General features: G+C 44.4%; 1 protein-coding gene across 1 annotated transcript; it reads right to left on the bottom strand.

The window, feature by feature from the left end:
* Positions 1-125: 125 nt before the first annotated feature.
* rhbdl3 (rhomboid, veinlet-like 3 (Drosophila)) lies at positions 126-27,910 on the bottom strand. The gene is made up of 9 exons (XM_030782834.1): positions 27,791-27,910; positions 27,226-27,249; positions 12,722-12,880; positions 9,445-9,669; positions 8,986-9,134; positions 5,584-5,696; positions 1,812-1,912; positions 514-574; positions 126-397 (listed from the first exon to the last, which is right to left on the bottom strand). The coding sequence occupies exons 1-9, from the start codon at positions 27,908-27,910 to the stop codon at positions 126-128; spliced, it is 1,224 nt and encodes a 407-aa protein (XP_030638694.1).
* Between the last annotated feature and the right edge of the window lie 73 nt (positions 27,911-27,983).

The following is a 27,983-nucleotide window of genomic DNA, read 5'->3' as shown; positions in this document are numbered from 1 at the left end:
CATTCCACATTGCTACCTCATGTTTTTTTTTTTTCAGCCTCTTTAATGAGATCTGAGATGGTTTAGGCACTAACACAGGTGTTGAGATGGACGCTGCCAGTCCGATAGAGCAGAGGTACTTGGCTTTAAGGAGCAGGAGGTAGCTTGACATCCAGCAGGCTGTAGGCGAAAATGTTCCAGAACACTCCGCAGAAGACAAAAAGGGTGTAGACGCTTAAGAAGATCCAAAAGAGGGACTGCTCCTGTAGTCGCTGCTCATAGTTATGGAGGACAACCACACCCAAGGTGAGGCCCACTGCTACTCCCCCAAGATGAGCAACGAAGCTGGGATTTGGACAGGGGGGGAAGGCAGGGGGATAGAAACGCAGCCAGACAGCTCTGCCAAACTCCACACTCACTGTTGGATAGAAAAAGTGGAGAGCTTGCACTGAGGCGGAAGGGAACTGCAGCATAGACTTTCCTTTCATAAGAAATCCTTTAGTCAGACTTTATTTATAGAGTCAAGAGACTTACTGCAAACAAGAGCCATGGCCATCCGAAAGAGCTTAAACTGGCACTTCATCCCCGACCAGTTCTACAGAAAGGCAAGGGCAGACGGAGGGAGAAAGAGAGAGGGAAAGGAAGGGAGAAAAGGAGAGAGAGAGAGGGAGAGAGAGAGAGAGAGAGAGAGCGAGAAAGAGAGAGAGAGAGAGAGAGAGAGAGAGAGAGAGAGAGAGAGAGAGGGAGGAGAGGATAGAGTGAACTACAAATGAGGAAGCTTTTACACTCATCAGAACACTGGGTTGTGCATCATGTCAGCAGCTTTCCCAGGCATTGCTGATCACTGAAGCATTGTTAGCATTGTTCATTAAACTGACACAGTGATACTGTCCAAAAACTAGCCAGTAATATATGCTGCAATGGGCTCAGAATGACTTATATTCCCTAATTTGGAGTCTGCAGAAAAATATCTCTATGACATTGTGAGTAGCAGGGATGACACGGAGTTCGTCTGACAGTTTCCGTGAATCAGCACAGGTATTCCAAGCACAACAATTGATATCAGATCTATGTTACAGTTTTTGATATAATGCCAGAGAATGGGCTGTACAAGATGTACTGACCCAGGATCAGTGGTTAAAGGCAAATGGTAACTTGAGCCAGTAGGCTACTGCTGACACAGAGGGGAGGATTCTCTCGCTGACCCCAGAGTATTGTGGACAGCGCACACGTGTAAATATTTGATGATCATGACCATGCCGTTATACAGGGAGAAATTGCTTACAGTTTCCCCTCTCAAGGTCATGACCTTCTGGGGGCTGAGGGATTGGCCAGTGAGCAAACACAGCTGGTGATTGGTTGGCAGCCAAGGAGGAGACAACGTATGGTACACGCTGGAGGTGAACAGCCTTCTTGCATGTGTGCACGTATAAACTAGGAGAGGCTGGAAAACTGGGACATGCAAGGTGTGTGAACATCACTGAATGTTCTAGAACTGAACATAGTTACATTGTAACACTCTGACACACCACTGGGTCATTAGCGCTCTGATCAATATGAGAGGACATCTGATCCAGTTATGAGGGAGTTGGTTTCAGTGTGTCTTATCACAAGGCGAAAAAAACCACCGCAACATAAATACTGGTCATTTATGATAAGAGAGATACATATTGACATAAACTGACTGAAACAGACAAACAAACATCGAGACCTGACACAGAAGTGCTGCTCGGCTAAGGAGGGGCGTGAACAGTAAGACAAGTGACTGTCTGGTGGAATAGAAAAACAAAACAATTTTCCGCAATATTAGAGGTGAAGAGGAAAAATCCTACCATGACAACATTGGCCAGGTGAGCAGAGACCAGGGCGTAGACTCCTCCAGAAGAGCCCACGACTGGAGCAGTCATATCAGCTACAGAGACAGCCAGTGAGCCTGGATAAAGAGCAGCACATAGTATATAACAGCAATCCATCGACATTATCACACTAAATCAATACAACGCTATGACCCAGATCATATAAAAACTCATTCAGTGCTAGATTTGATTGTATATAATTGACTGCTAAGTCTAAATTTTGTGAACATGATGAATGTGGCAATGAGATCTCACAAAGAGAATTTTCCACTGTGTACCCTAGAGGGCGCAAGTACACTTCTGACGCTGCTCAACTCCGAGATAGTAATGACATCATAGAAATGAGCTTATGAAAAACCGTCTGTAATTATTGTAATGATTCATATTTATAGACAAACTATAGACAGTTCACAAAGGCCATGGGAAAAGTGGTTTGTCCCAGACATTCTGTTTATGTGAAATGGCATAAATGAGTACTCTGCCTGTGTATGCATGTGTGCGTGTGTGTGTGTGTGTGTGCGTGTGTGTGTATGTGTGTGCGTGTGTATGTGTGTGTGTGCGTGCGTGTGGTGTGTGCGTGTATGTATGTGTGTGTGTGTGTGTGTGTGTGTGTGCGTGTGTGTTTGTGTGCGTGGGTGTGTGTGTGTGTATGTGTGTGTGTGGGAAGAGAGAAGAGGAGGTACCGCAGTTGAGTCTGCTAAACATTCTGAGGTATATTCACGGCTCTCTGATGGTGGTTTCTGGGTATACTCAGTCTGCACCTTCTCTCAGCCTATCTGACCAGGGTAAATTATTGATGCTAAACTACACCACACACATAGACACACCTGCCTACACAGCACTATACATGACTGATGATGAATGATCCTCCAGTCTGTCTCCACGAAATAACATACATCAGTCTGTTTGTGTGTGCATGTGTGTTTCTGCGTGTGTGTATGTGGGCGTGCTTGTGTGTGTGTGTGTGTATGTGTGTGTTCTTTGTAACCACAGGGGAATGTAGGGAAGCATTCCTGATTATTAAAACTTTGTGCGGGGCAATAAAAGAATGTTATGTTTGCTGGGCTTCTATGTATAGATGCTGCTCTTGAGGTAAAACAACCTAGATTCAAAGATTAGTTCCCCAGGAAGCGTCATGTTTACCACAACCCATTTCTATCAAGTTATCTGATCAAGAGCTTGACAAAGTTACGGCCTTGTTCAAAGTGTACGAGAGGATGGCCAACACCACAATCTAGCTGACTTACTTAAACTCTCTTAAACGGGGAAAGCCTGAAACGGGGTGTTGGCTATGTAGATGAAAGCAGAAAACAGTCTGTAATTACAGTGTCATCACCTCTAGCAGCAGCTAATTGCACTGCATTTCAAACACATGATTACACGCTTCCTTAGACACATACAAACATACAGCTGTATTGCCAAATGGGCTACATCTAGGTCTACTGCTCAAGGTGTAACCCATCAGGGGTTGGAACAATGCTGCTGTAATTATCAAAATAGGCATTACTCCAATTCAAATAATTTAGAGCTTTATCAGTGTTGTGTACACACACACACACACACACACACGCACGCACGCACACAGAGTGATCAAAGCTCTTTCTGCTCTGCTCCCTGTAGTTGTACGCTTCATTCCAATGCTTTATTTGTAGCTTTAATTGCATAACTGTGAGAAAGTGTGTAAACTTGACTAAAGCCTTGTGGAAATATATAAATATACCACACACGCATGCACGTGCACGTGCACGTGCACACACACACACACACACGCACGCACGCACGCACGCACACACACACACACACACACACATCAGTGTGTCAGTGTCGGTGTGAGTCTGGATATGTGTGCTGTGTGCGAATGTATGATTGCACAGACATAAAATAGAGCATTATGTGTGACAGCTGGAAGGAGAAGAACAAATTTAGTCACACTTCAGAGAGAAGTGAGAAAGTGCTGCTGTCTCTGTTCAAATATTTCTAAACAGCAATGTAAATATGTTGTCTACAGTTCTGCCATAATGCACCTCCCCTGAATTCCCTCTAAATTTGATTGGGATTCAGTGTTTTTTGTCTGTAATTTCAGACAGAGCTACGGTTCAGGTAGGATTTACGCTCCACCATCCAACCTCCACCAACCAAACTAAAAAAAAAAGAAAAGAAAATCAGCCCATAAAGTGTTGGAACCGCTTGCCGCCATGGCGCAAAGAATAACAATATAATTGTGTATTGAAACGGAAGTATGCATGCCACACCCCCTTTCTCCCTCCCACATTCTTAGATCAATATCTCATTAAGGAAACGCAGTTCTCAGGGGATAAAGACAGCCCCGCTACGACGCCTTCAAACACATATGCACACGCCCACTACAACAACTCATATATTATGCCCCTCCACGCCATGGGGCTGAGCTGTCTGCCCACTGATTTATGACATAACCCCCCCTTAATTTCAATCAGGGGTCAGACCCCCAGGCCACCACAGCTGGGCCTTGTAGATTTGTCATTCCCCACACAGCAGGACACAAACAGTACCATATGCACCCACTGTAAACATACATGATGCTCTATAGTTTTAATATACACAAACACACACAACCACACAAAGACCACAAATTCTCCTATACATACACACACACAGACACACACGCACACACACGAGCGCGCGTACTTACACACGCAGCCTTCACAAGCACACACAAGAACACGTATTCCACCTCAAAAGTTCACAGATATTTACAAAGGTTTATACTGACAAAGAGGTCAGCATCTCTCTATCTCTCTGACATTTAATGAGGAGCAGTCCTGTCCCAAAAATCTGTCACTTTAACCTTTCAAGGCAAGAGCACAAAGAATCCCAAACATCCAAACACGCCACTTTATTTTGGCAGCTCACGCTTACTGGAAGTGTGTGAAGCATTCCAGAGATGCGTGACAAATTTGTCTGCCTTGTGTCTGGGCCTCCAGAAGAAAAAAGCTTAGATTATGCTAAAACTCCTAATGCGTAGGAGTGGTTGCTGGTACACAAGCCCTGGGGTCATAACAACTTATCATGAAGAAGTGTGTCCCTCAGTGGCAAAGGCTATCCCAGCTCCACACAAACACCAAACCACATTAACTGCTAATGCCATCAGGGAGAACGCCATGACATTTCCACTGCTAGGCATTTCTCAAGCTGATGAGAAATTCAGACGAACCCCCCCCCCCCCCCCCCCCCCCCCCCCCCCCCCCCCACACGCACCTCCCCACCAACCTTCACTCCCTCCCTCTCTGTTTGCACCAAACTGCTCTCCTCTTCAGAGAGAGAGAGACAGAGAGAGAGAGAGAGACAGACAGATGGACAGACAGAGAAAGAGAGAGAGAGTGAAAGAGAGAGAGACTGGAGAATATTGTCAAGATGGGCGAGTTTCCTGTTTGAAATGCATCAGTCTGTCATCTGTAGCATCGAAGCAAAGCTGGGTGTTTCCAGAAGGAGAGGGAGAAAAGAGGCTTATCTGTCTCACTAATGAAATGAATACAGAGCATGCAGTCAACTCCACGTCTGAAGAGTGACTAATAAACATAGTGATGCGTCATTGAGAACTCTTCATCATATACTCAATGGTAATACAGTCTAAAGCACTTACCATTAAGCATTTATATCAGTGCTTGACAGATGACCTGTTCATACTGTACCTCCCAATTTGACTGTTTTTCCTTGATGACTATGATGGCGCTACAGAGGCAACAGTGAACTTAAGCAGTTGACTCACCTGCAAGCACTCCACACACATAGACCAGACCAATGCGCACTGCTCCGTGGACCATCTCCAAAGGCACTCCCACCAACAACTGCATAGCCATGTTCAGCCCCAGGTGCTCTATTCTGCAACAGACAGGAAACAGTCTGGGACAGTCAGGAGAGTACATTACTGTATGATTCTAGCATATTCAAGAGCTAAAAATAACATACGTCGTTAGCATTGACAAAACTGGAAACTAACACGGGTACAAAGCTAACAACAGAGCATGAGAAATATCTTCATGATGAACCGTAAAAGCATCTGAGGGATAATCTCATGGTTTTTTGTTGTTGTTGTTGTTGTTGTTTTTTTAATATTACTTCTTGAAGACAGGTAAAGCGCCTGCAGAGCTAAAGTAAGCGAATCAGACCAAATTAGCTGCAGCTGGATTTGAAAAGATGGGATCAAGAGGACGTGGTAACACTTTAGAGAGATTTTTTCAAATGCTGGGCTCTCCAAAATTATTCTTGGAGAGCCGGTATACAAACTGGTCTCTGCCACAATCAGTGATTCATTGACTCATCAGAGGAATTTGGCTCAGAAGCACTCTCACCTGCTTCTTCGGTCCTTAAACAGAAACTGACTAAAATGGTGACCCAAATACACAGATACATGGTGTCCCTCTAGAAATGCCAGCCCCTTCTCTAAGATGTAAGTGTGGAAGGGAATGTGATTATCACGTCACATGAGATGACTTGAGCAGACTCCGCTACTCATCTTCCAGATGTCCAAAATGACTCATATAGCATCTGCCTCTCCAAATGGTCATGGCTGGTGATTCCAAGAAAGCACTATCAAATGTCTACTAAACCATCAGAATCCCTCCCCTATACACAACAATATTTCTCGAAGCAATATGCGAAAGTACATACCATTTTTAGAAAGAGACGAACTGCTACAGAAGAACCGCGACTTCATGAATTGACAGAGAATGGAGTTAAGGATAGCGTAGATGATTTTTGAGGTTTACAGGCCAAAGAATCACTACAGAAGTAGTTTAGAAGAATCACTACAGCTCTTTTTCTCCTCAGCGGAGCATCCACCGCCCACTGTTCCAGAATTCTGACTGTCAGACGAGAAGCGAAGAGGTTGTTCTGGACCGTATGTTTCATAGCGTTTCTCACAGAGTCCTTTAAAGTCAAACAGCAGGTGCACGCTTAACTCAATTCTGACAGAATTGGGTGCCACAGCAACCTCTAAAAAGGATGGGATAAAAACATCCCTGCTCACTGATACTGATACTCTTTCAATTAATAATAACAAAACAAAAACAAAATCCAAAACAAAAACAAAAAACAAAAAACAAAAGCAAACTGCAGAAGCTCAGAGTCTCAAGGTTAGAAACTAACCTAGATTTTGGATTCTAAGAAGGACAAAGTCACAATAATAACCCTGAGAAACCAAAATATCTGATCCCAAATATTAAATGAAGCATTTATTTCAAGCATGGGGGTAGATACAATGGGGGCTGAATCAGTAACAGACAGGGATGTCTATTTGTACTGAGTGATGCCAGCTCAGTGAAATACAAATGCCCTTTCATTACCAAAGCCCTTTCATTCCCGTAAAATAATGAGACAGTGTAGCATTAGACGGCTGCATATGACACTCTGAAAGGGGAAAATTTCACTCTAAGAACACTGACAACACCACACTTGAATCAATGAGCATTGATTAGATTTCATGGACCATCGAGACAACAAGGAGGTTACACTACTGTTAACAAGGTCCATTTATATCCTATTATAAACAAGCCAAAAATAAAGGCCTTCTCAATTCCTTGGACCAGGGTCCTAATCCGTAAATAGAACTGCATTGTATTTTTAGTGTTTAAGTGGGCCTCCTTACCCACAGCCTGTAACAATATCATGCCTAAACCATTGCTGGTCGAGAGGATTCAATATAAATAGAAAATTTCTGACCGAGTCAGTGCGTTCTTTTATTAAATGCTGCTCAAAACTCTATTTCCAAAAGAAGCTTGTGTGTGTGTTTTGAGAGAACTGTGTGGGTTGAGATCAAAAGTTAAACTTGTATGCTGACAAATGCTGAGACTAAAATTCAAGGCTTATGGAAGCAGAATATGTAAGAAAAAAAAAACGCTTAAAAACAGCACTCTCTTCCTCTTAATGTACATAAACCTTTAGGAATGTTAGCAAAAGCAATTTTTATCTTCATGATCACTCTCTCTTTCTGGTAGGGAATATTTCCAACTGATGTATATCTGTGTGCAGCAAATTCTCAAAAGGACAAACGTTTTTTTTTTTCCCCCGAAGATGATATTTTTCTTGTTGTTCAGCTGTGCATCCAAGTATTCATCTTAAGTATACATCAGGCAGATTCCTGTCATGCCCTTTACCAGCAACTTAAAAATGACAGGCTTGGTCTGGGCTTACTGCTCAAGATAGATTACTCTTTTATGAAAGGGACAAACTGTTTCTTTTTCCCAATCGGGCCATAAATGCCGTCTGACGGAACGTGATGTCCGAAGAAGAACTTCCCGTTTGCTTTTCGATTATCTCACGGTGCTGTTGAGTCATTCCCTGGGCCAGCACTCCCCAACAGATGACGAGTCACTGGAGACACCCCTCGCCAGTCGAGTCTCGACATGCCCACGAGGGTGAGGGGGTGAGTAAAGTGACCTTTGTTTGCGTGCATGTGCCGGTATTGGCATTCTGTTTGTGTCGCGGACAGAATGGATCAGCGGCTCGGGCTTATAAGGGGATTACACGGTGGAAGGGGAGTTTAATACATGCACACATTAAAAGTTCTGCAGATCAGAGAACAAGCAGCCAAATCACAAAGACTTTCGCTCTCTCTGTCCGTAGTTAGTCCACGGGGGTTATGAGGTTATGTAGCTTTTAGGATTTTAGCCTCTAAAACTGGATAGTAAATCATAGAAGCTTGAGTTGCTCCAAACTCGAATGTTAGAGAAATGTTGAGGAAACATTGGCCCGTTGTTTCTAATATTTTGAAACACCAGATTACATGAGATCAAGCTAAGCCCGTCTGTATATCCCCAAACAGTCTCTGCTACCATCCACTCTGCGCCAGTATTTTACTCCCTGTTTGGATGTGCTGCTTGTGCACCTGAAACATTAGCTTGGTTTATGAACAATCAGTGCCTATTACGTGCATCAAAATGGTTCTCAGTGGCATTAGCAGCTCAATGATAAAACCCATTACGCATAATATTTACATTGCACCAATTATCGACCATTATTTTTCACATCTGCCCGAGTTCTTCTTTTTCTTTCACCGGACCAGATATTTACCAGTCGTGTGTCGTGTAAGGTAAGACAGCGAAAAAAAAAAAAAAAAAAAGGTCGGCTTTTAATGCTCTTTAAGTGCCGCGCTGTATGTTGTGACTCTCACCCCGCGTGCATGAAGACATAGCTGAGGTAACGCCAGGCTTGGGCACGGAGCAGAGGGTGGTAGGGAAGAGGACTCCTCAGAAAGGACGGAGAAGATACCTGCAGCACCCAACGGTCCAGCTGCAAGCCGTAGTACATGAAGACAGCCACCTAGAGACGCATACGAACACCACTACGGTAAGAACAGGAGATGCGAAGCTCTTTTCTCAGCAATATTAATGAAAAGTAATCATAAGGTGACAAAAAATAACAAACGAAATCCGAAGCGAAGGCAGGCTTTTGAGCGTCTGAATAAAAAAGGAATTACCGTGAGTGAAAGGAACTACAACTTTTGCGAATGAAATGCCAGGATCCTGTTTTTTTTTTTTTAATGGAAATACGGATCTGTCACAGACTTGTTTGATTGTGATTTACGACAAAAAAAAAAAAGGCATGTCAGTTCTTCTTTCTTTAGTCTTACCTCAGCGATGGTGATGGCCAGAATAAGCCAGGGAGGAGGGCAGTAGGTGTAGCTGTCAAAGTACCACTTGCGGTCGACCTCTCTGGGCAGGGTCTCGTATGCCACGTGTCTCACCAGTCTTTGGGACAGCCCTAAACCCACCTCATCCCTCAGGGCTTTACCTTTCAGCTGACGACCCCCCTGAAGGATAGCTCGCCTGAAACTGTTGGAACGCTTGGTGCTCATCTAGAGACACAGACAAACACACACACACACACACACACACACACACATGCACACATACATTTATGAGTACAAATGCATACATTTATGAGCACCTAGAAGTAGGTAGAATGATAAAGTACAACTGAAGTGTTTTTCAAGGTTTCCTATGAGGTAAACCTCATACTCCTTCAGTTTAGACGACCTGAAAACTTATGCTATGTCTAGCATTAAGTTCAACACATACACTGATCTCAAATGTATGGGGTGACTTCCTAAATGTTTACAGCATTTCATTCTGCTTTTATCTCTCAGAAGTCTTTGTGTTATTCCATGAATTCCTTTTACTTTGACTCAAGTCATTACCTGCCCACTTTGTTCAGAATTACCCATGAGTCTGTTCCTCTATGATCTCTTCTTTCTGTGTGACAGTCTGCGCTCTCCCCCCGAACCTCCTGCGAGAACCTAGTGACAGAATTCCTCCTTTGTCGCTTAGCAACTGTTAAGCGATTCCCCACATCTAAGAATGGGAGAGCAGCTGGCTGACGATGCTGTCCAGATAGAAGCCCGGATTGAGACAAAGCCGCAAACAGAACAGCCAGGAATGCCCTTTTTCCCATGCCAAGCCCCTAACCAGAAACAACAGCTACATGGCTTATGTAACGCAGGATGGGAAGTTGTATGGAATACTGCTGGGAAGACCTTGAGGTCATTCGTGTTTGCCCTTGACTTTCAGACACTGCCAAATCATCAGCTATTATTGCGTTACTTCAATAAACAGAGTTCTTCAGCAAATATATACAAGCGCTTCCTGTAAATCTGCTTCAAACCCTTTTTTTTTTTTATTATAACAACAACAACAAAACCCCTTCTAGCTCTGAAATTAAACACACACACAAAAAAAGAATAAAGAGTCACCCAAACAAACAAGTACGGCAACCACCGCTCAAACTATTTCTCCGACTGCCAAAGCTGTAGGCAAGCAGCTCGAGTTTCAATCCACTGTGATATTCTCCAAAATAATAATAATAAAAAAAAAAATACAAGGCCCATTTGGGCAAGATCTGTTAGCAAGGAACCATATCCCACGAGTCATGGAAAAAAAATGACTTGACTTCATGCTTGGATAATAGCTTATCCCTAAATCCTCTTTCATTTCATTAGACATGCCGTACAGTACACACACACCCCCTCTGCAATTCTCCCTCCTCTCCCGTCACACTCTATAACTCCGTGAGAAGTGATTTCCTTACTGGTCACAAAAGATTAGCCTTAGCCAAGAACTTCTAATGCTCTCGTCCGCTCGCACGTGACTCGTATGAGTTCGGGACACGAAAACTTTTCAGGGATCGTTTATGTTCTGATTCTGATTCTGGTTCTGATGCCATTGGGAGCGTATTCGAATATCACGGGTGTAACCAAAAAAAAACAACCCGGACAAAATATTCACTGACCCTCTGCCATATGATTACATTCAAATGATTTAGTGTACATTTTACACCGAATGCTGAATTGTATGAAGGCTATGTTATGCAGGCTCATAATAGATTGTGACAACGGAAGTTACAAAAATATCCAGTTACAAAAATGTAAGTACTGTTCTCTAGTTATCTTATTGTACAAAAAAAGAAAAGTTGCCTTTTTTCGGCAGTCTTTTCTTAAAAGCCGTCTCACAAAAGCAAACAGCTATTGAAGACACTGCCATTATCTTGACACTGATGGTGAAGCCTGTGATTTGTAAGACAGCCTCTTGTGCTGGGTTGTTACCATGGTCACCATATAGGGAAAAGCCAAACAAGAGGGGGAAATCAGTCAGTACCACACACCAAGAACACAAACCTTCTTGCACAACAGACGCGCCCCCCCCCCCCCCCCCCCCCGCGCCTCCCTGAGCAGCTGAGTCTTATTAAAAGATCCAGAGGAGCAGCTCCTCTGGCAGAGCACAGAAACACCCTCTCCTCCACCTCAGCACATGACGAGGAGAGACTGGCATCCCTGCCATGCTTTAGAGAGGGCAAGGATGGAGATGCAGCCAGAAGAGACATGGACAGAGAAGAAGATCTTTCGTGCCGGTGGGTGCCATCAGCAGGCCAGAAAAAGAAAGAGAGAGAGAGAGAAGGAGAGACAGGGACAGGGACAGGGCAATTACTTGCCATCACAATGACAGCTTTATGAGAACGGCTGCTGCTGCTGTTAAAGATGGGAACAGCACATAAAGCCCACTCTCCGTGCCCCGGACCTCTCCCTCCCTCCATCCCTCCCTTTCTCTCTCTCTCTCTCTCTCTCTCTAGCCATCCATCCTAAGCCTCCTTGCTCCCCTCCTTGGGTTTTGTTGTGGCAGTCAGTGAATGTGTGCCCCACAGGAGCTTCTGAGTGGAACAATAGCGGCACAGATCCCCCAATACATACTCTTCATTCTTCTCTGTCCCACTTTCAGCTGTAGGCCCTGTATTATAACTCTCACATGATCCAGCTGGGCCAGTAGAAAGCAACCTCTGAATCACAGTGAACCACAGCACTGTCCCATTCCCCCATTCTCTACAAACTGTACTGGACAAAGAGATTCTTTGAGGAACTGTTAAATGACAGAGGCAATGATGGAGATAAAGATATATATCATGGTAGTGTATATGTGTGTGTGTGTGTGTGTGTGTGTGTGTGTATGTGTGTGGCAAAGAGAGAGGCAAAAATGTGTCATGCTTTTTGAAACCTGATCATTTTTCAGGATGACTTTCCCCTTAGTTCAGGGTCAAAAGTTCAAGAGGCCATCTGTAAAACGACAGCATCACAAAAGCAAGGCTTAGACGAAAGTAGCAGGGCAAGAATGGTAGATATAACAAAACAGACCTAAGAATAAGACCTGTCTTCAGACGACAATGTGACAAAGAGACCTCAGCTTTCCACTCCAAGTTCAACAATAGCAACAGTTAGCACAGAAGCCCCAAAAGAAGGCATGTTGAATGGCCAGTCCCAGCTTTATCTTAACAATTCTTTCTGACGCCAGTAACCATGGCTGTTTCACAGCCTATTATTCAATAGAGATTATTATTATTATAGACAAAGTCTTTGGTCTCACCAAGTTGACAAAGTCTTGGTAGCAGATCTTGCCATCAGCATTGCCATCTGCCAGGGCCAGTAACACCTCGAGTTTATGAGGGTCCAGCTCTGAGCCATGGGTTGCCAGGAGATCCCGAAATCGCTCTGTGCTGATGAATCCAGAGTTCTCTGGGTCATACTATAGCGCAAACACACACACACACACACACACACACACACACACACACACACACAAAAGAAATGATAAGAGTGAACAGATATCTCTGCAACACATAACAGTACTGACAAACAACACATGACCTTCATCTTTTTAACCACACTGTCAAAAATAAATTGTGATTGAAATTAGATTATGAGTGTGGAGTGGTGAACATTCAAAACATTAGTAAAAAATGCTACTAAGCTTCAGGGTTACGTTTGACAAATTTCTGTCTTAAACTTGGATCTGAATAATTAATTCCTCTCCTCTTCGAGCTAACCATATCCCATCAGAGCAAAAAGGAATAGCAATACACAACACAGAACAGAATCACGTCCCAAGAATCTCTGGCACAGCAGTCAGAATTTAATATTAGGTTATAAAGTGATGTTTATTGCATTTTTTTGCCCTTATGAACGTGTCATAAATACTTCATAACATATATGATGTTCTGGAATTTTCCTTCAGAAAATGTTGCGACTGCACACCAAAGGAGCCTAACTAACAGACTGGCTTGAACAAACATTAAAATAATGATGTTAGTGAGTTGAGAATAGACTCTTTGCCACAGTGTGTCATGGTTCAAAGACCGCATCCTGTTTCAGTCATCAGTGTCACAGAGCCGCCGCTTACAACCTCTTTAGACTCTTGACCTTTCACATGCTGACAAACAAGAACTTCCCAGGTCACGAAGCAGGCCCCACGATGCCTTGACGTTGCGCACTCTCGCCACAAATGAGATGGAGGAATCCCACTTTTCAGAATTCCATTCAATTACAGCTTGCTTTGCCAAGGCTGTCACGGAAAAGCATGAAAAAATGTCTACGTTCTGCTACGAGTTTTGGATTGAACTTTGCCTTAGCTTCCACACAAATCTCCCCTTTGCAGTAAACAGAAGATTAGGCTGGAAATCTGACACATTCAAACACGCAAAAATGTAACGTAAAACGTTCTTCATTTTTATAGCTTACGTTTGGTAAAGCCAGTATATGGGTCTAAAAATGACTTGTCATCTCACCCTTCAACCTATACTTTGACACGTGAAAACCAATGTCACCGACAGAGAGAGATGACATTATTTTATTTCAAATAAGCCCTCACAAGTGGCTAACTGCCCTCAGAGGGAAAGAAAAGCAGTCAAAATCAAAGTGAGGAAGAAAACCAGCTGCTGTGTTACAAACTGACACTAAAGCAACTACCAGCCACATTTCCTTGCCAAAATCTAATATTTTTTTTGTTGGTCCCTTAAGCTGACCGCTTGACGAATCCTCAACAAAACACAATAAAATTTGAACCGCGCTTGTGCTGTTGTACAATAAAGGAGAAACTCATGTATGTACTAAGTTTATGAGCAAGTAATAACACAGGGTCGTCGGTTGGCTGGTAGAAAGTCATAGCTAGGCTGCACTAACCTTTTCCCGAAGGACCTCTGCCAATTTCTGTCGGGCATTGTATCGGTCGGCATACATTCTCATAGTGTAGAACCCGTCTTGCGGTGCTATGATGATAGAGTCTATGACGGACTGAGGGTAAGACTGTGACAACAGCTTGGGATTTATCTCCCTCCGCATGGATTTACAGTTCAGTATAGACCCCCCCACCCCCAAATTCATACCAGACTCCACCCCAAGCCCCTTAGCCTACATTCATCCCCTTTCATTATTTCACCAATTCTCACTCTCTTTCTCTTTCATTCTCTCATTCCACCCCTCTCTCCATAACTCCATGCATATTTTACAGTCAACAGACTAACAAAAGGGCCCTTAATGGCAATTTCATGCAAACTTTACTCAATCCCGTTCCCCTAATTAGTCATCTTCTACCCCCCCCAGTTCTCTGGAGGAACTCCTACAAAAACACAATGGACACACTAGGATGTGTGACCAAACAATACACACACACATACAGACACACACACACACACACACACACACACACACACACAATGCAACAGCTGAACCTCCTTCACTTCAATATCAGTGCACCTACTACCATGTGTGCATGAGAGAGTAAAGCATGTCTGTAAAACAAAGCCATTTCTCTTCAGTGGAAACAACATCTCTATGTCTTTGACATCCAGATTAATCCTGTCATAGTGGTGGGCCGATGGTGGGCTTTGATTACTAGGCTCTTTCTTAGCCCACTTTCTAAGCTAAGCCCAGGCACTGAGCACAATGCTGCTCTACATTCCAGGCCTCATTTTCATAATACCGCATATTAAAGAGCTGCTATTCTACGACCATGTGTGGGTTTGGAGTTCAACAACTGTTACAATCTGACAAGCAGACTTTCGCCAGAAATGGTATACCTAGAAATGACTTGACGGAAAGTATTCAGAATTACTCGATTAACCTCATTCAAACCTAGATCAACTGCTATCCATACTCGTTTTAATGAAGAGATGTTTGACCATGCGGGAGCCCCTTACCCATGTCCAGAAATATACATTTCTAAATGACTTTTCTGCGAGGCTGTTAAAACTCGTCGTCCGTAACGACGGAACGAGAGTGCCTGTTTGGTGGAACGCTGGTCGAGGGAAGAGCTGAAGATCAACCATGCGCGGCGACCCGTCCACCCCAGGCGGTCATTCCGATCGTAACGGGCCCGACTTCACTCTGACCTTTGATTTCAACAGACAGCTCTTTAATTAGGAGCCCCTTTTCTCTCTCTCTCTCTCTCTCTCTCTCTCTCTCCGTTTTCAGCCTACCTCCTCTCCGCCCGCCTCGACAAGGCAAGAGTGGAGCGTTGCACAACGCTGACTGACAGTCGTTCAATCCTTGATCTCCAGGTGGAAAAGATGAAGAATTCACAGCTAATACCCGCTCTGAAGCCCTCTACACCCAACTGCACAGGGCTGGGCTATGATATGATATGATAGCCTGGGCATGTAAGGTACACTGTGTTATTGATGATTACATAAGAGAGACAGCAGATGGATTATGGCATAAGACTGCAACTCAAATTAGACCGAACAACCCACCCTGACACAAAGCACACAGGGATAAAAAACAAGCCCATTCCAGATCCGTGGTATTACAGGGCTACTTCATACACCCCCTCTCTGTTCATTATTGAACTGACTAGGGGCTAGGTTAGAGTGATTAATGAAGTGAGGGCCAGGCGCTGGAGTAGGCTAATAGGTCACAAAAGACAGGCAGCCTGTAGTTTACAGCCCCTTCTATAACACAAAGACAAAGCACTTGTCTGACCAAGCCCAATTAGTGTGTCTGATTAAAAGGTTCTGTACTGGAGGCCAGGAATTACACAGAAATAAAGAAGAAGAGCTGTCCTCCCTCCAAACCAACACCCAGGGGTATCGTGATTTCACAATGATCTCTTTACTTCAGACATCATTAGGTATCTGTTAGGAAGCAAAGAGATGTTGGAGGCATGTAACATGGAGTTTCAGCGCTTTCGCTCAACGAACGTCAAATCAAACTGAAAGAAACCATATGTGATCGCTCCTCTCTCGGCTGTCGTTTTATTGGCTACATGAAGAACCAACCGCTCACCGCTTGTGCGATCTGGTGGGCTCCCACTGAACAGCTGCGTTATGGGCAGTTCATTGTATTTTCATGTTGCTCAAACTAAGTGGGAAGTGGATGGGTGGTGGGTAGCGGTTTTGGGGGGGGGGGGGGTGGCAGCAAATCTGGCCCACCCTACACACCAAAGCAGAGAGCTCTCAAGCCCAGACCTATTCTCTTGCCAAGCTCATGGTTGTGCATTCTCATGCTAATCTAACATTCAGTGTGTGGCCCTGACTCCAGAGAGGCCCAGGCATCCCCCTAGAGATGTTTAATTTGGCTTATCTTCGCTTCGCACATGTTCACATGTACAGCATTACCTAGACCGATTTCAGCAGGAGTCAGTGGCGGCTGGTATTATGAATGGGTCCTAAGAGAACCGTCCTGTACTTTGCCAGTGACACTGAGATGCATGACGAAGGTGCCTGTGAACTCTCATCATCTCCTCTGGTTTTGTCTTCAAGTTGACTTCAAGTTCAGTTTCTGAGTATCAGACTGAAGAATTCAGACTGAAGTGTGTTTCTGAGTAAGAAAGGCTATAGGTCAAACCAACCTTTCCAAGCAAAGAAGACCAAACAGGAAATGAGTTCACTGGAGGAAATCTTGTGGTCAGCACAAAGACGACGAGTTCTGTGTGTTGACGTTTCTCACTTTTCCGATAAACGCAAGACAAAAGGTCTGATCATAAGTGTAATGGAGTCCTGGAGGAGACACATTGTCAAAAGCCCAACGCTGCCATCTGGGTCATCATGCACTGCAACAGAAGAACACCAAGCGTGACAGTAATGCAGGGCAGACCCTACTTCTGCAACCAACCAAAGCAAATGACTCCGTCGACATCACCTTCAGCTGAGAGGCTATGCTGTCATCTGCCCAAAGATCTCATTAATGCTCAGAGTTTGCAGCGAGAGTGAAAAAAAACAGCCTTTCATCCACAGGACTTTCCAAGCGTCTCTCAAAAACATAGTGTCTTGCTCACTGAGGCAGAGCAGACTCCAATTTGAGGCAAATGAAAAGCATTGCCTGTATGTTTCTCACAGAAATGCAGAATGAAACAAGACTTTTGCTCTTCAGAAAACACAGGCAGGATTTTATTACATTAAAAAGAACACAAATCTTACTCGTGGAGTTTACTAAAAAGGCTCTGTGGAGGTAAAGCAGTGACTCACCGAGTGGATGTCTAACAAAGCCATAGAGTTAAAACAACATTCTTCTATTTCTTCATTCAGTGACTGAAGCCCTTGGCCAACTCTAGCGTACTTGGCATATGCATAAATAATTCTACAAAGCCATTCTGATCTTTTAGCACACCATTTGAAGCACCCTTGCTTGATCTGTATTTTTTTTATAGCCGATGTTTGTTGGTAAGCTCAATCCGAGTAAGTCAATTTTAACATCTACTGGTGAGGTTCTTCGGACATCTGGGCGTGACTGACAGATGATGAAAGAGAGCAGAGAGAGTGGAGGGGGGAGTGAGTTGGCACATCATCTCCTGCCATTAATTACCCAGAAATCATCATCTTCGGTAAGCTCCAAAGGTTACCGTCTGGATCAAATCGAAAACGTGATTGGCCCTGCACCTCTCACTTTCTCCTACTGCTGCCACGGTTTTTGGGGATGACTCACGTGTTGACAAGGACTTAACTAACTAAAACCCACATTCACAGTGTGAAGTCAAACACTATCACTCTCACTCACACACAGAATGAGCCTCTTTCCCTCTGGGGGGGTTCCCGGTTAGGTCAGAAACTCGCCATGTTACGCTGTGGATAAGGTGATAAATGACACGGTTCTTTTCAGTTAATTATGGCTGTGATAGCTCTCTGACCGCGACCACCTGGCGAGCCAGGGGCCGCCGGGGATATGGAAGAGGACGGACAAATCGGTGAGGATGGGGAAGTGTTCTGTAATAAATTCTTCTTCTGAAGCAGTCTGCTCTGGTTTTCATTGTGATGCATTTTGGGACAGACATAAAGACTTGTCGTTGCCAGAAGCATTACTCTCAACACAAATGTGTTCTAAAAATCTCACAGATGCACAGCATCCACTGAGGTACCAGAGTATTTATGTAATTGAATGATAGTCCGCAAAGCTGAAAAAAGAGGGTTCGTCCTCTCACAAAATTACAGTTTCAAAGGCATGACATCCTATCGTTCCCTAATAAAATCCCAAAAGCCTTGTGGAACATCAGACTGGGCCAAAGTGGACATTTGGTTGTAAATGAGCCGTTACTTCCGCTGGGATTTCAGGTTTCTATATGACACTTCAAAGGTTTCACTCTCTGTCCAACAGATACCTGATACAGAATGTTCCCACTGAACCTGGCCCTGTCTGGTGGAAATTTAAGGCATATTGAAACTAGCTTTTTAGAAACCATCTCAAAGTGAAATCATTTCCTTGGAGACAGAAGTTTGTCACAGGCAACCGGCTCATATCACCACGACCCGAATGCACCCTGCCAGGGATAAAATGGAGTATTATGTCAAACCACAGGACTCTTATCCCTTCTGTCAAATTTATTACCAGACCGTGAGAAATAAAAAGTGATTCAGCAGTTCGAAATAACAACCACAAGTAGTCAAACCCGAGCAGATGCTTCCTTACCATGCTCAACTGGCACTGCGACCAGAATGAGTTCTCACGGCCAGTTCAAGCCGAGAGAATCACCTAGCCAGAGCTGAGAATGACTCATCTCTTATCTGCTGTCCAGCTATCGCCACCCTTAGCACTGTTTCATCAGTGACGCATGAGGTGAGGTGGCAGCCTGTCGAGGGTAATCGATGCTGGCTCACTTGCTGAGCAGTTAGCGGAGAGCTGTTGGGAAGAATGACCCCCCCCCCCCCCCCACCACTCCCCCCCGACCCGCCCACCCCCAGCCATCATCAAGTCGCTGCTCTTTTCAGCACTGGCAGATAAGATGACAAAAGAAAGCTTTAACGTCACAAGAGGAAGTGAGTCAGGGCTATATAAAAAAAACGTGGCTTTATTCTTTTTCTTACAAAAGCTGTCTAGCTGACCTCTCGCATAGACAGTTTGATTCTGCAAACCACTTTTGTGTCAAGTACATGACCTGTACGCTGGCGTCAGATTCCATCTACCGTTCCTTCTCTGTTTTCTTCCAAACGGAGTTTTCATTTAGGTTTTGCCAAGGCAGACGAAACCCCCTCTGGCAGTTTGTGCGGTGAAGCTTTTAAAAAAATAACATTTTCGCTGCCAGGCGTAGTTTCTAAGTCTTGAGATGTGAAGCAATATGAAAAAGGTTTGACAGATGCTACGCTTCTACACAATAATAAACAAAAAGCCCCCCCCCCTCCCATTCAGCACTATGTTAAATGTAATCAACCCCTGCCATGCTTTGTTATGGGCTGCAGGCTGATCTAAACAACAGGGTGCCAATGGGGGAAAAAAGAGAGACGGGAAACCAAAGATGGCAAAGTGGTTTGCCCTCAGGCTCCTGTGTAAATGTGATCCAAGCGGACATCTTCACTTCTCTCAGCAGGTCTCTGAGAGCAGTGCAAATAAACACCAGTACCATGCCACAGGATATGGATACAGAGACAAATGGTAACCACACTGACAAGGAGACAGACAGGAATACAAAAATACAATGCAGTCAGAACGGAGGCAGAGGCAGAGGAAACTAAAATCCAAATGCATACAAACTCATTCTTCTGTTGTTCTCTCTCTCTCTCTCTCTCTCTCTCTCTCTCTGTCTCATGTGGCACACACACACACACATACACACACACACACACACTCATAACTCATGGAGCAGGCCAGGGCAGGTCACTCCTGACAACCTTTAGATGTCTCTACTTTACATTGCAGTTAAAAAAGAGTCTTGATGACTGCTGAAGCCACCTTCCATAAAGCAACTGTTTACCATAAACTGCAGTAAAAAGGCCAATCCCAAGAGAAAAGAGGGAAGAAGAAAAAAAAGAAGAAACATTTGTTTCCCCCATCGTTTCTCTCTGTCTTGCAAGTCCATTCACTCTCTTCTTCTTCTGGTTGCCCTGAACTGACCTCTTTTCTAAAGAGCATCAACTTCTTTCACCGCAGAGATTTATGGGCTTTAATAGGAGGGAAATAGTCCTGGACTGGCCCACAGGGGGTCCAATTTAATTTCTCTAAAATCTAGAGAAAGGAATGGAGCTTGGAGGCGGAGGATTGAAAGGTCAGTGTCTGAGACATTTTCAAGGTTGCCATCTGGGCTGAGATGCAGGCGATACCCAGACAGCCGGTCACACCATTGTCGCTCCGGTAAAGTGAATGAGGTGAAGCTTTTTGGTTTGTGGTCCACTAGCCGTTGTTTTTAGACTACAGGTCGATAATCCAGTCGCCTGATCTCCCATGGCCGTGAGCCCATAGATCACCCTCTATTTTATAATCCTATTGCAATAATCCCAAGGGGTCAGAGCTAATAGAGGAGCCCCCTTCTCTCTCCCTTAAACCTTTGAGAAATGGAAGAGGGTAATGAACCATTTGGCCCTGAGGTTGAACAGAGTGGCCAAAAAAGTAGAAATCGAGAGAGAGAGAGAGAGAGAGAGAGTCCCTGTTGGTGGTGTCTGCCTTGTTCACTGAAGAAACCATGCCAGGAGCTATCGAACTAGTCAGTCATCACACATTTCTCTGAGGCTTATTTAACACTTCAGAGCGGCCTCTACACTCAAGATGTTTGGATGAAATAAACAATCTTGATTTTAAGAAGGCTCATCGTAAGAACTGCACTCGTTTCCCTTTCAACGGGTTGGGAGTATTGTCAGGAGGTTAAGAAAAAGCCACTGTACGTCAACATCTGGCATCACTGGCGAAGCCAGAACACAAACAAGTACAAAGCCAAATCAGACGTTATATTCAGCTCTTTGGCATGCAATAGCATCCATCAATGGCATAACTTGGGGCAAGTTTTAAACAGATCCAGGAAGACTTCCAGTACATTCTAAGCATCGTGCCACAAGCTCAGGCATTTAAACATTTTCAATTAAGCCATGAATCAGACGCATGGCTCTGTAATTGAGCAGAGGAAGGCTCCCACGCTCACACACAGGGACAGGCCGAGGTCACGGAGACCAAAGTATTCAGAGATGGCAGGGTCTGACTGTCAGCGCTGTAACGGCTTACAGATGAGATCGATACACACACACACACACACACACACACGCGCACGCGCGTGCACACGCGCACACAAACACGCACACACGCACACACATACTAATGATCACAACCATGGCAACGTAACAAAATGCATGGCATGTAGAGGAGGTCCAAAAATCTCTGCTGATTTCTTAGGTCTATATTCCATCCACCACTCAATTATTGTAAAATAATATATATCGTTAATGTTACTACAATTTGAGCTCTATAACCTCCCAACCCCAACCAAACCAACCCAAATTTATTGAATTTCCCTGTCTGTTCACCCTCATCCACACAACCTACATATCTATGCTTTAGGTCATTTACTCTCGTCGAACAGGCTATGGAGAAGGATCTGACATTGGCTGAACAGTTCACAACTTGGCCCCTCTCATTCTCTTGTTTCAGTTAACTTTGAGCATTGGTCCCTGGTGAACAGTAACAGCTGAAGGTGAGGAACTGGCTACTTTCGGGGCTAAAGAAACATTTTAACAAACCGCCTCATCTTCTCAAACAGGAACCCCAAGCAGGGCCTATGTGGTTTGAATCAATAATGTCACAGCAGTTCCTCCCTTTTACCCACAGGAAGATTTAGAGTGAGCTGGTTGGCTTTGCTAACACTTTTTGAAGTGTGTGCCTCAAAACTGCGCTCTTGTCCCTCTGGTCTGTGTGTTTACTGGGAAGGGCTGTGATGTGCTGAAAGATGAGAGGGCAGCGTAAGTGAAAGCTAAGCAATGTCGTTCACCTTGGGTGTCTCCTGGGCCATGGACGAATACCATGACAACAATAACAGCCATAGACAGTGAGTATGGGCATGGGAATCCTGTAGAAAAAAGTGGGGTTTTTTTTTGTTGTTGTTGTTGTTTTTCTAAGCTGACCAGCAGCGACACAGCGTAACATCCTTTCTGTCATTAACCTGAATCGATCAATAATTTTGAACAGTATGAATCTTGCTCAACAGAGTGATCTTTTACTGCTCCTTAATTTTGCATCGGTACTGACTGTTTCAATTCAATCTTTAAGTGCTGGAATGATAAATGGTCACATTTCCCTTCTCACAACAGGCTATGGCTTTGCTGCATTGTGATAATTTATAAAACTAGTCAGTACCGATGAAGCTTCCCTTTGAGCAATACTGCAGAGAGTGACAACATAACATAACTGCATTTCTTTCTCAGTCCTCAGTCCTATTTGAGCTAGATCATTTCAGTTTTGGGTCAACGAGAGAAATTGTTTGTGAGCATAAGAAATTAACGAACATAAGAGTCAGTTTTGGAAACCTGAAAATAAACTGAAAACTCTGGTTAATTTACTGCATTAATTTAGCAGTAATTCCTGCAATGTCTGCAAATTTGACAAAGTAAAACCCCTGGTGAGTAAGCTATATGTTATTTGATGCATATAACATACCTCAATAATAGAGTAAATTAGTTGGTTGAAGAAGGCCTTGTCAGTGCATGTGGTGCTGTAGAGCTGTGTTAGCAATTTCTCTCTCTCTCTCTCTCTCTCTCTCTGTTTTTTTATTTCACTTTGGCTTGTATATTAGCTGCAATGTGTAGCAAGAGTACCATCTGTTTTAAGAATGGCACAAGTACAATTCATGCCAAAATGCTGAGGCCCCTCTGAGGGAGTTTCAGCACACATGGTGGGTAGGTAGCTCTTCACTGAGTTAGAGTCTGAACAGAGAGTGATAGCTAAACACAGGTTTATTGTAACCATGTCAACACTCCACCTGCCCGCCTGCCTGCCTGACTGAACCTGAGAGCACTGTGCAACAGGAATGTGTCTTCGGTCCTCCTTTCAATGGATTAAGTGTCTGACTTAGGTCTCAGACCATGAAGCGAATTGCTGTGTAGCCACAAATGTTCTGGAACATTCTCTCTGTCTCTTTTGCGCGCACACGCACACACACACACATGACCATGGCCTAAGGCATGTTGTCTTTCTGAGAAGAACTATTACAGTAAACATAGGTGTAACTATTACCCATGGGAACACCCCATAAGGGCTGAAAGGCCTCTTGTTTTTGATCTTAAAGTATGGGAGTGACACGATGAAATCTGAGTTCAACCCCAGGCACATAATCTGTTCAGGAGGTTGAATGTTTCCCCAGATCTTGATTGGTATGCAACACCACTCACCAGTGCAAGGCTGCAAACAGGACTCATCAGTCAAACGACGTGGTAAAGGGCAGGCTCTGAGGCTTTGTGAAGATGCAATTTATCAGAAGGTTCAGTCATTTCAGGGCTTCTTCTTTTTTCTTTTTTTTTTAAATGACATAACGTTCTATTCAAAGTGGATTTTTATTGTATTGTTGTACGTTGACCATGACCAGAAATAAAAGATTGTTTACTGAAGCGAAAAAAAAACGAACGCTAATGGGAAAAGACCATTCTCCGGTAAGAACATAGAAAAGTTAGAGATGTGGGGGAGAAAAATCGAGCGTAAGCCAGACGGAAGCTGTCCTGAAAGCTGTTGCTCAATGGTGATTCAGATGATGGCTCTTAAATGACTTGAGACAATACAGTAGAGCAAAGGCAGCTGTTGTGTGTCCCCTAGATCCTCCCATGAGTGCTACTCGCTGGCATGGACTCAAACCTCTGAAACCCAAGAGGAAGCAACCCCCCCCTCCCCCTTCTTTCTAGAATTAACATATCAAAGATACTTTAGTCCCTCTGGCCTCAACAAAACACAACAACACACTACGGATAACTAAACATACTGCGTAAAACACACTACGGATAACTAAACATACTGCCTAACAGCCTTTTTAGATACAGGCTGAGCATCCCTAATGCCCAAAATCCCAAAATCCAAATGCTCCAAAATCCGAAATTTTTTGAGAGCGGCCGACGTGACGCCACACGCGGGAAAATTCTACGCCCGACCTCACTCGCCCACGTGGGGCTCTGACGCCCTGTTGGCGCCATGACATCTCATTATGTATGTTCAGATACTGTATTCTAAAATCCCCCCCCCCAAAAAAAAAAATCCGAAACACTTCTGGTCCCAGGTATTTCGGATAAGGGATATTCAACTTGTATTAATTAAATGCTACGGTCTTTAATAAGCCTCTCGGTTTCGAAGAAGAAAACCTTGTCGTGCTTCCACAAAGTCGCAGTCTTTCTCACTGATGATGAGATATAGTACAAAGGATAACATTCACAACACGCTTTAATATTATTCTACCAAGCTTTGAATATATATACACACAGACACACACACACACACACACACATACACATACACACAACTGGACTGTTCTTAAAAGGGCTCAATCTGAACAGCTGACACTTTTGAAAGGTGACTATTTATACCATGGTTTCCAAACATCTCCGTTTTTCGCACTTCACAGACAGGAGCTTCCTTTCATCAACACGTTCTATTTTAAGCCAGGTGGTGGGAGAAGGTGAGGTGAGGAGCTGTTGCCAAAAGCGTTAAACGGATGAAACGTGACATGGTGCAAAAACGGTAAACCTACATAAGTGCAAAAAAGAGGACGGCTGATAGCCTTGTAAGCTGAGCTGACTGGTGCATCTGAGGAATCTGAGAGTGCTGGTGATGGTTAATGTTTAATTGGTGACAAAGTTGCAGCTGTGAGTTTAGTAAGTTGTGTGCATAACAAAGAGGTACAGAATTACTCTCTCTCTCTGTCTCTCTCTCTGCCTCTCTCTCTCTCTCTCTCTCTGCCTCTCTCTCCCCCTCCTCCTCTCTCTCTCTCTCACTCTCTCTCTCTTCTCTCTCTCTGCCTCTCTCTCTTTATTTTTTTGTCATATAGTTGCAGGCCAAACTTTCATTCACAGATAAACCGTCTCTGCCAACAATGAGATAGATTAGGTCTTTCTTCCCTGTCCAAGAGCAGGTGGATGAACAAAGTATCTGGAGTCCCGTTGAGCTAAAGTCAGGCGTGGTGGGATCTGTGTTGCCTTAAAGATACATGGGGAGGAGATGGATGTGCAGCGGTAGGTGCCAAACCAAACACTAATCTTGATTCCATCAGACCCACACCTGCTGAGGTGCTGCACTGGAGATCAAAACCGCATGGAATTTCAGAAGAACAAATATCAGGACTGCGACGCAGGCATGCTGTGCGAAACGTGGGAAGTGGGACTGAAAAAAAAAAAGAGCATCTGTTTGACCGCGTTCGCAGCTTTAGTTGGAAAGCATGTGTAACAGACACAGTTAAGCCTCTGTGGCGAGCTAAAATTTATCTTCCCAGAGGACCCGACCGGCTCTTAAATGACTAATCGCACGTCTTAAAAGACGGAGACATCTTCAAACGACTCGTTGTGGATGGCTGTGTTTTCCAAGGCGTGTTGGACAGAGCTCACCGGAATGTATGAAAGGCCGAAACAATCAAATGACTGTCAGTTCAGTGACAACAGTCCGCCGAAAACAGCAGTGTTATCTTCGCGGAAACGTCACTGGAGGCGCAGGAGACATGCAAAGCCAATGCAAAACTGTAATATTATGACTACAGCTGTTTATGTTGACATTATTAGTCATTTCATGCATATTAATAAGATTCATCTTTCAAAGGGAATGTTTAAGGATTTGTTTTTACATCTGACCAATTTTGCGGCAGACGTAAGAACACAGCAAATAAAAGACCATCTGCCATGGACTGCAAACAGAGGGAGAATGATTATCTTGAGCTGAAGGGTTTTTTTTTTTTTTATCGGCGAGGTTTATGGCTTAAGTATCTGTTTGTGCATTGTGTTAATGGGCTGTAGACAGATGTATGCTGACCTAGTGTAGCGTAAAAGTTTCAGTTCCTCCTCCCAGGCTCAGTTAACTGGTTCATTATGTCTTTGGTTTGCAATCGGTGATGTGAGGTCTGAAGCACAAAGCTCAAAATTTATCATCTTACTATGCAATGACCCTTTCGCTGGGCAGAACCCAGACTGAAGGCCACTTGAGTAATTCAAAGTGATGCCGCCTGCATAAAAGGAGTGGATTGAGAGGCCCACTTAATGCCTGTCCACAAAAAGCTCCCTTGCCCCTCATCCGACCCCCACCATTAAAACCCACGAGCCCCCTGTCCCTCTGAGTCTGAATGAGCGAGTCTGACACGAGTCTCTCCTCTCTCTACTCCCCTCTCTAGGGACTAAGGATGTGTGTGGGGTCAGGGCCACGCAGGTGCTCCTGCAGACCCAGTGGGTTGGGTGGGTGGGGGGGGGGGGGGGGGGGGGGGGGGGGGGGGGGGGGGGGGTGTCGGGGAGGACTGAGTGGGGGGCGCCTGCCGTCTGTCAACCGGACCCACACCCCAATTCCCTGCTCTCCCTCTATCATTGAGCCCTGCCAGGTTCAGGGTGACAACTGTAAGCGGGATTATGTATTGCTCTAATTGCATTTGCACGGGTCTGTGTCAGGGGTGACACAGCCAGTGTTGACGCTCCTGCCTTCTCACCTCAACAGCATCATGGCTTACTGCCATGGCAAGAGGTACAAATATCTAACACCCCCCCCCCCCCCCCCCCCCCCCAAAAAAAAAGCTACAGAATCATAGGTTGCCACAGACAATTATGCACAGTGCTTTTGGGACGTTTCCATCAATGACACTCTACCTGTCCTGACGTTTACATGCTGACAAGGAGTTAGATGCCACCAGGACAGAGCATGCACATGACACAGCATCAGCAAAAACATGTTTCCATGACATACCTTGTCAAAAAGAGATTTCCATTGCTGAGACAGGGAAAGAGTAATGCACAGGGAAAAGAGAGGAAGGAAAAGAGAGTGAGCAGGAAAACATGCAAGAGTCTCTCAATGTTGGATATCAGTCTTAAATGGGACTACAGTCCTTAGGTACTTCAGAATTAAAATGTAAATATTAAATGTGTGATATCATTTATGAATGTTTTTTTTTTTTGCAGACCACTCATGAGTTTCCCTATTCATTACCTGTATGATTCAATATGGGACTTTTTGACCTATTTAAAAAAGCAAATTGAGATATCATCTTGGGATCACAGTTCGGGCAACCGTGGTGGTTGTGAATGACAGATCAATTTACAATGGGTGTTCCTTCTGATATTAAAATATGTTCAGCAAAACATCGTTGTCGCAGTCCAGTTAAACATCAAATGCAAATGTGTGTGTGTGTGTGTGTGTGTGTGTGTAGTAGCCAACTGCTTGTGTGCGTTTACATCCATCTGGACAGCTGCCATAGATATCACGTCATGAACACACATACATGACTTACACGCAGACTTGTTTCGTCACTTACGTCCTCCGGAGCCGCTGGAAGGACATCTGTGCTTTCCAACACCTCGATCTCATCTCCCTCTGCGTTCGCTGCAACTGCCGGAGACGCGTTAACCTGCATGTCCCGCGCGCCCTTCGGCATAGTTGGGTTGCCTCTCTATATCTGATGTATTCTTGCCTATATCCTCACAGGGAGTAATCCGTAAGGGCGGCCA

This window comes from Chanos chanos, chromosome 8 (genome assembly GCF_902362185.1).
Source record: "Chanos chanos chromosome 8, fChaCha1.1, whole genome shotgun sequence".
Taxonomy (NCBI): Eukaryota; Metazoa; Chordata; class Actinopteri; order Gonorynchiformes; family Chanidae; genus Chanos; species Chanos chanos.
Note: the sequence above shows the minus strand (reverse complement) of the source record. Positions and strands in the feature narration are given on the sequence as shown.